General features: G+C 40.5%; 1 protein-coding gene across 1 annotated transcript; it reads left to right on the top strand.

The window, feature by feature from the left end:
• Positions 1-126: 126 nt before the first annotated feature.
• phkg2 (phosphorylase kinase, gamma 2 (testis)) lies at positions 127-10830 on the top strand. Its single transcript, XM_088323864.1, has 10 exons — positions 127-317; positions 563-674; positions 758-933; positions 3545-3599; positions 3728-3793; positions 3851-4014; positions 4106-4196; positions 6244-6397; positions 7399-7524; positions 9607-10830. The coding sequence occupies exons 2-10, from the start codon at positions 580-582 to the stop codon at positions 9850-9852; spliced, it is 1173 nt and encodes a 390-aa protein (XP_088179990.1). The 5' UTR covers positions 127-317; positions 563-579; the 3' UTR covers positions 9853-10830.
• The last annotated feature ends 382 nt before the right edge of the window (positions 10831-11212 follow it).

The raw sequence follows: 11212 nt of genomic DNA, 5'->3' as shown, positions 1-11212 counted from the left end.
TACAAATAATTTTTGTATGATTTATGCGATATTTATATGCTTGTGGTGTATTAAAACATAGTTTTTTTCTAAGTTTAAAAAAAAAAATGACACAACACACTCCGACCACCTGAGGGCGATGCGAAGGCTCCTCCCCCAAAATCGAAACCGAACGAGCAGCGAGGAGGAATGCGGGCAAAATGTCATCACTTTGCAAATATTGTCTTGTTTTCTTTGATTTGCTCAGGATAAAACCACAACTGATGCGTGTGCAATGATGACCATGCTATAGATTTGTTGCATAGCTGTGCCGCTTGTGTCTGCTCCCATTGTACTTGGTAAGTACCGAATGGCTTTGTTGAGTCAAATGCAACATGCAAGGCCAATATTGCCTCTTAAGTATTCAACATGAAATATTTTAGTAGTGCACATTTAATCAATGTTTGCACGTGAGGAATAATAGCGTGGAAAAAGCATATACTGTACATGTATGTACCAACATACACTTCCTTGTACTGCAGTTCCTGTTATTAATTAAGCGTTGCCATCAAGTTGAACTCTGATTTGTTTTTGTTTTCCACAGTGTCTTGACTAGTAAACATGACAAAAGACATAGTGATCGGGGATGATCTACCTGACTGGGTGGGTGCGAAGGAGTTTTACCAGAAATATGACCCCAAAGAGGTTATCGGCCGGTGAGTTCATCAAAGGGCACACAATTAACAGGAGTATAAATTACGCTATCTCAGACCAGATCTGTTTAAAATGTGTGGTGCAGGGGTGTGAGCAGCGTGGTGAGAAGGTGCGTGCACAGGCACACGGGCCAGGAGCTGGCAGTCAAAATCATTGAGATCACATCGGAGAAGATGACCGTCCAGCAGCTGGAGGAGGTCAAGAACTCCACGCTCAAGGAGGTCCAAGTCCTCAACATGGTCAAAGGCCACTCGTCCATCAGTACGGTCAAAATCGTAAAATGTGATGTTTCTATGCCACAATGCAGCCGCACACTATTGTGCTGTTGGATTCTGTTGAAGTTTTATCAGATAGGGTTATTGTAATTGTATTTTGGATTTGCCAGGTTAGGTGATAGACCTGACACCTATGTTTCATAATAAGAATTTTAAAAAATGGTTCCACTTGCATATATCCTTGCATATTTTAAGTATCAGATTAATATTTTACAGAATATAAAAACAAAAAGAACACATACTAAAACTACAAGTAGATTAGTACAATCCCCGTTTATGGTGAACAGAAGCCCCACGCAACATGCGAAAATCCGTTAAGTAGCTCCTCTCGTTCTTAACATTAGTCGACTGGTGATAACGGATTTTGGCCAAAATAGTGCAGTTCATTTTACGCGAGCCACAATGGCATGCTTCAGTGGCCCGAACAGAATGAAATAAATCACTCAGCCGGCCCCTGCACTCAGCAATAGTCGATCGGGGATAATGGATCACGACCAAGTGGCCTCCTGAAAAAAATCCCTATTGTCGGCCCCTGCTCACAACAGTGTGGGATTGGTGTTAAGGGACTGCGGCCTGACGGCTGCATTTCATTTTAGGTGAAAATAATGGCAAAAAATGTGCTCTGCCAGACCAATATGCAATCAGGCACAATGCATGAGGGAATATCAGTTCTAACTACTATAAACATATCACTCTCCTCAGGTGTAGGTCCAGCGGCTTTTAAGTCCGCTCTTATTGAATCTACACTGAAACGACCCATCCTTGATCCAGAAATCTTATGTAATTATATTTCTTTCTAAAGTACTTGAAAAAGTTGTGGCACAGCTAAATAATTTTATATCAGAGAACAATCTTTTTTAATCTATGCAATCAGGATTCAGGGCGAACCACTCTACTGAGACAGCCCTGATTAAGGTGACCTATGATCTTATGGACCTTAGTGCTGCCTTTGAGACTGTGGACCATAATATCTTACTAGAACGGTTGGAAAAATGGATTGGTCTCTCAGCAACTGTCCTCTTATGGTTCAGATCCTACCTCTCAGATACGACGCACTGTGTTAAATATGGTGAAATGGCATCTGAGCCCTTTAGTGTTACCTGTGGTGTTCCGCAGGGTTCAGTACTTGGCCCCCTTCTGAGACAGCAAAGGGCAAATTTTACCAATAATGCGAAGATGGAAAAAAGCTGTCTTAGTAATATTCTTAACGTGTGTTTGAAGGGACGGATCGGGGTCAAATATGACACCCAAATTTTTGACTGAGTCACTCTGAGTTATATTACATTTGTCAATGTTCAGAGCAGTTTTTGGGAACAAATCACGGCATTTAGATGGACCAATAACTGACATTTTGGCCTTTTCAGAGTTAAGGCGCAAGAAGTTGAGTGACATCCATTCTTTTATCTCAGTGAGGCAGGCCTCAAAATTCGGGCCCCGGTGCTGTGGAATGCTCTTCCCCCTGAGATTCGATCTGCAACCTCAGTGGAAATGTTTCAATCTAAACTTAAAACACACTTCTACTCTATAGCATATGAATAACCTATATTTTATGTTGACAATATCTGTGTATTATTTGCCGTCATGTAGGTTTTAGCTCAGGGGGTGGCAATAATATGTGGTCTGTGCAGCCCTTTGAGACTCTTTGTGATTAAGGGTGTCACAGATAAACTTGACTTGACTTGATTTGAATATTTTGCAGCCCTTAATAGACTGAGGCCGCAAAGTAGTCGGCTCTTAGTAGCAAGGGATTACAAACGGATAATTCTATATTGTCAATTTGGACTACATTATAGCCTGCCATGGCTATTTAAACACCAAAAAATCAACTTAAACCGAGAATTTAACCAAAATCTACCAAATAATTTGCAAAACCCTTTTCACGAAAGGGAAAGCGTGAGCACAATATGGTTAACGGACATGTTTTCCATTCTAAACTAAATATATATATATATATATATATATATATATATATATATAGTAAAAGGTATGTACATACATAGTGTCACTTTATGGAAAGATCCTGTGTATTTTTGTATTTCGAAAAATTCTTAACAATGCTTTAAATCATCCATCCATGCATCCATTATCTGCACCGCTTATCCTCAGTAGGGTCGTGGGGGTGCTGGAGCCCATCCCAGCTATCTTCGGGCAGTGGGCAGGGGACACCCTGAACTGGTTGCCAGCCAGTCACAGGGCACACTTGCTCACACCTAGGGACAATTTGGACCAGCCAATTAACCTGACATGCATGTTTTTGGAATGTGGGAGGAAACCGGAGAGCCCAGAGGAAACCCACGCAAGCACGGGGAGAACATGCAAACTCCACACAGGAGGTTCGATCTCATGACCTCAGAACCGTGCCGCACACACGCTAACCACTGCGCCGCCGTGCTGCCCCTGTTGATTTTAATTAATTATGTCCTCCTTTTATTTCTTTTCTTTGAAATATTGTGATAAAAGGAAATAGAATTTTTTTTCAACATTTTCTTTGGGTAGTGCGCTTTGAGTGTAGTTTGCCTCAAATTATTAAAAAAAAAAAAAACACTGTTTTAGAAAAATGTTAAAATAACATGCCTTTAATGTTTATTTTTTCTCAGTCACACTCATTGATTCGTATGAGTCCACAACCTTCATCTTCCTGGTGTTTGACCTGTGAGTAGAACGTTGTCTCTTTAAAATCGGTGTGCTTAAAAAAAATAACTACCGGACGCCTATAGCCGTCAATGGCACTGAGCGAGTCGATACCTCAATCCGATGAGTGCATTTGTCCCCTCTGACAGTATGAGGCGAGGGGAGCTGTTCGACTACCTCACAGAAAAAGTTACACTGAGTGAGAAAGAAACTAGGTGAGTTTGCGCTATCTAACTGTTCTCAAAACGGTGACCACCATCATCCCAACGCAGGAGCATGATGAGAGCCCTGCTGGAAGCCGTACGCTACCTCCACTCCCGTGACATCGTCCACCGCGACCTGAAACCCGAGAACATTCTGCTGGACGACCAGGGGCACATCAAACTGTCCGACTTTGGCTTCTCAGTGCAGCTGCAACCCGGGGAAAAGCTGAGAGGTAGTCCAGTCGTCGCCTGCTTTGCATAAAACACACTTTTACTTTTTAAAAAAGAAAAAAGTTATGACCCTCTGTCTGTTGTTGTGATTAGAGCTTTGTGGGACCCCTGGTTATTTGGCTCCTGAAATACTGAAATGCTCAATGGATGAATTGCACCCAGGCTATGGAAAAGAGGTTGATCTGTAAGTCCAGACCCAGATGTGTGTTGTTTATGACCTCCCTCAAGGAAGCACGGGATGAAATTTGATTATTTTGGTTTCACTTGATCGTAGTCTTTTGTTAGAAGTCATAAAAAGCCTACTAGAACATCCATTTTTTTCATCCATTTTCCTGAACATCGCCTTACACACAAAATAAGACCATGTTAAAATTAATTGATGTTGAGTTAGCTTTCGACATTTCCCACCATCGTGTAACACATTTTACAGTCAAGTCATGTTTGTTTGGCCCTCAATCACAAGGAGTCTCAAAGGACTGCACAAACTACTCTAAACTACAGACTATTACAACACCATCCCCTGATCTAAAACCTACATGAGGGAAAGGAAAAACTTAAAAACCTCAACTCAGGTCAAGTCATGTTTATTTGTAACGCCCTTAATCACAGAGTCTCAAAGAGTCTGCTCAGACCACAGACTATTGTAAACCACAGACTATTATTACACCATCCCCTGATCTAAAACCTACACGAGGGCAAGGAAAAACTCAAAAGCCTGAACATGAGGAATATGAAGAAACCTTGAGAACGGACCGCACATGAAGTAATCCCCCTTCCAGGAGGACCAACTGCAATGGATGTTGCAATAACAAGTAATATACATCAATTATTATTATTATTTCTATTGTATGTAGCAGGGTTATGTCCCTTTCAGGGGGATGCATTTACTTCTTTCCCATTTAGCTTGGACATAGAAGTTATCTTACATGCCGAAGTGTCCTTGGGTAAGACACTGAACCCCCAATACCCCCAATAAGCAGGTTAGCGCCTTACATGGCTGCACAGATCACGGCCGCTATTGGGAAATGTGAAGCACAATGTAAAGCGCTTTGGGAAGTCATTGACTTGAAAAGCGCTATATAAATGCAGATCATTTCATTTCATTTCATCTTCTAAAGAAGTACACAAAAAATAGCTTGGCTTTTTTACTCCTGAATCAACCTCTGTTGATGTGAATAGTTTTAAAGTTTATACAGTAGAATAGTGGCTTTTAATTTTTTTCATTTAGATTATTTTTAAGCTAAGTACGTACAGGGTTCATACATCATACTAATGGTCAAATTTAGACACTTTTTAAGCAATTTCAAAGGCAATTTTTTCCAATTACTCCAGCACTCTGCATCTAAGTCTCTTCACCTGTCCTCTTGGGCGTGACGCATTAGGGCGATAACACTTGACATGACAACGCCATACAAACTCATGTTAGCTGCCGTTAGTCACGGGGGAAGAAGAAATGCAACGGCAAAGCAGAGCCACTAGTGTTGGCGTTATTTTTAAGCAGACTTGATTTCTTTTTCTTCATTTAACGCGTGGTCTGTCGAATCAGACTGCCAAAAAAAGTGGCAACAATTTAAAGCATTTACAAGCATTTGCCCAAAATTCAAGCACTTTTCAAACCTTGAAGGTACACCATCAAATTCAAGAATGTATTCATTATTTCAAGCATTGAAATATTATTTTTTATACAGCAAATCCGCCTAGTGACAAAATGGAGGAAAAACTCCACTGTTAAACTGTTAAATAAATAAGATTATTTACCAATAAAATGTTCTTGTTTAATTGGCAGAAAATCTTTAATCATGCTTCAATAAGACAATTATAAATCCTTTTTTTTCAATTTATAAAATAGTTAAAATATTGTAAAATCAAAAGTACTTATAAATAGTTAAAATGAGCAAAATTAACAAAAGAAAATTATATATATTATATATATATATATACACATTTTTTACCACTTTTTCTTTTGGGTTATTATGAATAGGTTTATAAAATCCAATAACACATTTAAAAATGAACAACTTTCTTTATTTCTTGCTCAAAATAATGCAATATTTAGTAATTCCTTTTAAGTGATTTTAACAGAAATTATTATGAAACAAAATAGTTAAAAAAAAAAAAAAAAATCACATACGTCCTGGAGTGCAAGAACGACAGGACTAATACATAGAATATTCTAACCTTTTGGGAGTTGGTCTAATATTGGTCCCTGATCCGGAGCTTTATGACCACAGTTGGGCGTGCGGTGTGATCCTCTTCACCTTATTGGCCGGCTCGCCTCCCTTCTGGCATCGCAAGCAGATGCTAATGCTAAGGATGATCATGGAGGGCCGCTATAAATTCGGTTCCCCCGAGTGGGACGACCGCTCGGATACCGTCAAGGATCTGGTGAGTTGGAATTATTCTTGCGCTGGGGTGGACTGAATAAAGGCGGGTGGTTGATTTCACGAGTGGCGGGATTACGAAGATCACATGGACAAAGATAAGACCTTCTGGAGGAAAGTTCTGTGGTCAGATGAAACAAAAATTGAGGTATTTAGCCACAATATGTTTGGAGGAGAAAGGATGAGGCCTTTAACCCCGAGTACACCATGACTACCGTCAAGCCCGGTGGTGGTAGTATTATGCTGTGGGGCTGTTTTGCTGTCAATGGAACTGGTGCTTTATAGAGAGTAAATGGGATAATGAAGAAGAAGGATCACCTTCATATTCTTCAAGAAACCTAAAGTCATCAGCCCGAAGATTGGGTCTTGGGCGCAGTTGGGTGTTCCAACAGGACAATGACCCCAAACACACATCAGAAGTGGTAATGGAAGGGCTAAATCAGGCTAGAATTAAGGTTTTAGAATGGCCTTCCCAAAGTCCTGACTTAAACCCCATTGAGAACTTGTGGACAATGCTGAAGACACAAGTCCATGTCAGAAAGCTACCAAATTTAACTGAACTGCAATAATTCTGTCAAGAGGATCAGTCAAAGAATCAACCAGAAGGTTGTGGATGGCTACCAAAAGTGCCCAACTGAAGTGAAAATGGCCAAGGTACTTGTTATCAAATATTAGCGCTGCTGTATGTATAGTTTTGACCCAGCAGATTTGAATACTTTTTCTGTTAACCCATAATAAAGTCATTAAAAGAACCAAACCTCATGAATATTTTTGTGACCAAAAACTATCTGTTCCAATCACTCTTATTAGAGAAACATCAGAGTTGTAGAAATAACTGGAAACTCGAGAGAGCCGTGACATTATGTTCTTCACAAGTGGATGTCAACTTTTGACCACAACTGTATCTAGATTTTATCCCCCAAACCATGTACTATTTTCTCACATTTTGCATGTTTAAAGATTTGGGATTACCTTTAACCTGGTGTTTGTACCACCCATTTTCAGATCTCTAGGCTGCTGGTGGTGGACGCGGCCGCCCGGCTCACGGCCGAGCAGGCCTTGGCGCATCCTTTCTTCAGGCAGTACCAGAAAGAAAACGTGCGACGCTTTAGTCCTAGAAAGTCCTTCAGGGTGAGTAGATTCAGAGTTCAAGTATTTGGTTGAGTACACTTTTCCGCTCTTTTACTTTCAGCCGATTTGGTGATATTGAATACACGATTTTGCTATCGTAGCGCTATCGAGTTATGAACTGGTTGTCCCCGACTCTCTTTTAGGAAATGTATTCTCCGAACTATAAGGCAAGTTCGGAAATGGGGTGGGCTAAAATTCTCACAGAAATTCAAGGGCAAAATGGCCAAAGAGCTACTGCCATCATCTGGTGAAATTGTGTTTTTTTTTTGTTTCTTTGAATGAATCAATGAATGAATACTTTATTTTGAACATTATAAAATAGAAACACGACAAAAAAAATGATTCAATAACAAAATAATGTTAGTGTTCGAAAAGGGGTAGTAGTAAAGTTGTAAAAATCTCACAAATTACAACGAACAGCAATGCAGCAGCAATGTGACCGCCCACCCCAACCGCTCATCCAATCAAACTGCCCTGGGTGCGTTTTCTAGTGTTTATAGTTTGTTCTGTGGGTTTTCATTATAAAGTGTTTAACAAGTTTATTTATATTGCAGTCAAATCCACTTGCTCTAAGCATCCATCCATCCATTATCTGTGCCACTTATTCTCAATAGGGTCGCGGGGGTGCTGGAGCCCATCCCAGCTATCTTCGAGCAGTGGGCAGGCAAAACCCTGAACTGGTTGCCAGCCAGTTGCAGGGCACACAGGGACAGACAATTCGCTCGCTCATTCACACCTAGGGACAATTTGGATTGGCCAATTAGCCTGAAATGCATGTTTTTGGAATGTGGGAGGAACCCCAGTGCCCGGAGGAAAAGGCACAGGGAGAACATGCAAACTCTACACTAGTAGCTGGACTTGAAACTTTGCACCGTGGGGCTGCGCGCTAACCACCCAGCCGCCGTACCGCCCGCTTGCTCTAAGCCAGGCATGTCCAAAGTCCGTCCAGCGGGCCAGATACGGCCGGTGATCAAATATTTACTGGCTTGCGGCCTCTGTCATAAGATTAATAATATGTGGCCCGCCAGTAATGTTGACCGCATTAAAAATACTTTTGTGCAAAACAAAATCACCATTTTACCAGAGAGTGGCAGTAGCCATTAGGCCATCGTCCCCAAATATTTAAAAAAGGAAAGTTGAGTGTGAGGGCCACCGCTTCCAGAACAATTGGAAATTGGGAGTATTTTATTTTACCGAAATCCGAAACAACTGCACTTCCGGAATTTAAAACTGGAGCGCACACATTATTGTGCTTTGGGGCTCGAGTCAAGAGGACTTAAAACGTTAGAGTGCGTTAAGCAAAGCCAAACGTCACCAGTAAGTCCTCCTCTATTTTATTTCTGTGAGCACGCTTTGGTTTTTGTTACTTTAAACCGTTTAACTGTCTTTGTGATCGCCGTTTTAGTTTTGCGTTTTTCAAATATATAGACTCAGCAAGGTCCCATGACCACACTCTTGCATTGCAGTGATTCATGGGTATTGTAGTTCTTCTGTTCAAACGTTTGTGGGGAGTTAGGATAGTGAATGTCGCTCTATAATATATATAATTTAACTGCTTCATTGTTTATTTGGTACTTGAAAAGTAAGTAAATCGTTTTATTATTCAAATTATTCATTTATTTTCTGCATTAAATTATTGTTGGTAATATAATGATTAAAGGGATAACCACAAACCTGTCTTTTTTCATTTTCTCCTTTTTTTTCTTGACTTCTTTATACAACATAACAATTCGTAATATAATGCATCAAAGCAAGTAAGCCGTTTGAGAGCCGGCTCTTTAATGAGTTGAGCCGAAAAAGCCGGTTCTCTAAAAAGAGACTGACTTCCTTTCACTACACAACTCGAACTCGTTTGACTTGATTGATTTGCCGTTTGGTGATAGTCGGTGTATACCGGAGGGTACCCATCATTGATAAATTTGCGTTTTTCCGTACAGATTTTCTTGTACGTCGTACACGTCTTAAAATGCATAATAAACGTACTTTGTACGGCAAAAAACCTAAAGGTTGATAGGTATGATACAATGACTATTAATGAAAGTCGATGCCGTCAAGGAGTCTGACTCTACCTCGCTTCTCCAGGTTTTGATCGTGACGGTGCTGGCGTGCATCCGCATGTACGGCCGCTACCGTAGAGCCCGGCCGTTAACCCGGGAAGTTCTGGCCCGAGACCCTTACTCGCTGCGCGGCGTTCGCAAACTCATCGACGGCTGCGCTTTCCGCATCTATGGCCACTGGGTGAAGAAAGGAGAACAGCAGAACCGGGCCGCCCTCTTCCAGAACACGGCCAAGGTCATGCTGCTGGAGCTGGAGGACTTTGAAACATGATGCCTGCGTCGTTTCATTTTAAGACGAACCCTTCGGGAATCGATGCCTTATTGCACGCAGTTTCAAGCATGCAGTTAAAATGATGCTCGTAAGCATTTTCGTGGCCGTTTTAATTAAACTACTTAAGTCATTTCTTTCTTAGTGCGCTATGCATATCAGAACAAACTTGAAATTATTGTGGAACGTTCAAAAAGTGCATTCAGATAGCCACCAAAGCAATGGTTCTCAACTGGTTTGACTTCAGGACCCACCATAGCACCCTAATTACAAGTTGTGACCCAAATCAAAATAAAAAATCCACTTCTCACATTCATTGATAGAAAGGATTGTGCAGTTTCAAGCAGAGATCGTAGAATAAACTCACCTTTTTAAAAAAAAAAGACCAGCAAAACCAATATAACTTCAAGTACTGTATGGAATCGCAAGCCTACATCGCTGTCACTGTTTTCCACTATTCCTTCCCCTTATCACTATGTCTTGGGACCAGTAATACAGACTGAAAGGGAAATAAAACCTATATAATCACAATAAAATGAGATGTGGTCCATCTCGCACGCAATTATGAGGGTGCCGATTGAACAAGAAAACACAAGCAGGGCATTACAGTCATCTACTCGATTTTTCCTAATTCTTAGTGTTACTTTGCCTGTGTCCCACCGAAAACAGCTCCCACTTTTGGGTCCTGACCCACCAGTTGAGAAACTTGTACTAAAGGAATTAAAGCATTTTGGGTCTATCATCGCATTCCATGCTTTTTGCATGAGGTCCGTTAGCAGACAAAATAGTAATAAATTTCTACATAGAGTACTGAAAGACTGTGAAATGTTTATATGTACTGTACTTGCATGTTTTGGAGGGTCCCTTTAAAAGCCTCCAAGTTTCTTCATAAGAAAACTGTATTATCTGTGAAAACTCATTCCGGTGCACCACAACAGTTGAAGGGGACTAAATAAATATTGTTTAATATTTGCTCCTGAACTTTGTGTTATTTTTTTGTGGGTTTTGGCACTCTGATTATTAGATGCACCGTAGGATGAAAAACAAAACAAGTAGTGATTCTCATATGCAAGGGCTCTCTCTTGTGGAAATTGAGAGAATTACTACCAAACTACAGTGAAGGATTGTTCAACTACTAAGATTGGTTTACTTTATCATAAAAAGGGCTGTATTATTTAAGCGCCTCCTAGCGGTAAATAAACAATATTGATTTAAATATACAAAAATATATGAACTATCCATATAAAACGTGCTTTTTTAATTAATTCTTAAGTCGGGATATTTGAATTTATTTAACATAACGTGAGCATCACCTAAAACAGGTATGTCAAACTCGGTTTTGCGCTGGGGCCAGATCTGGACT

Source organism: Urocampus carinirostris, chromosome 19 (assembly GCF_059441175.1).
Source record: "Urocampus carinirostris isolate Australia breed hairy pipefish chromosome 19, RoL_Ucar_1.0, whole genome shotgun sequence".
In the NCBI taxonomy this organism is placed as follows: Eukaryota; Metazoa; Chordata; class Actinopteri; order Syngnathiformes; family Syngnathidae; genus Urocampus; species Urocampus carinirostris.
This window is presented reverse-complemented; position numbering and strand designations above follow the sequence as displayed.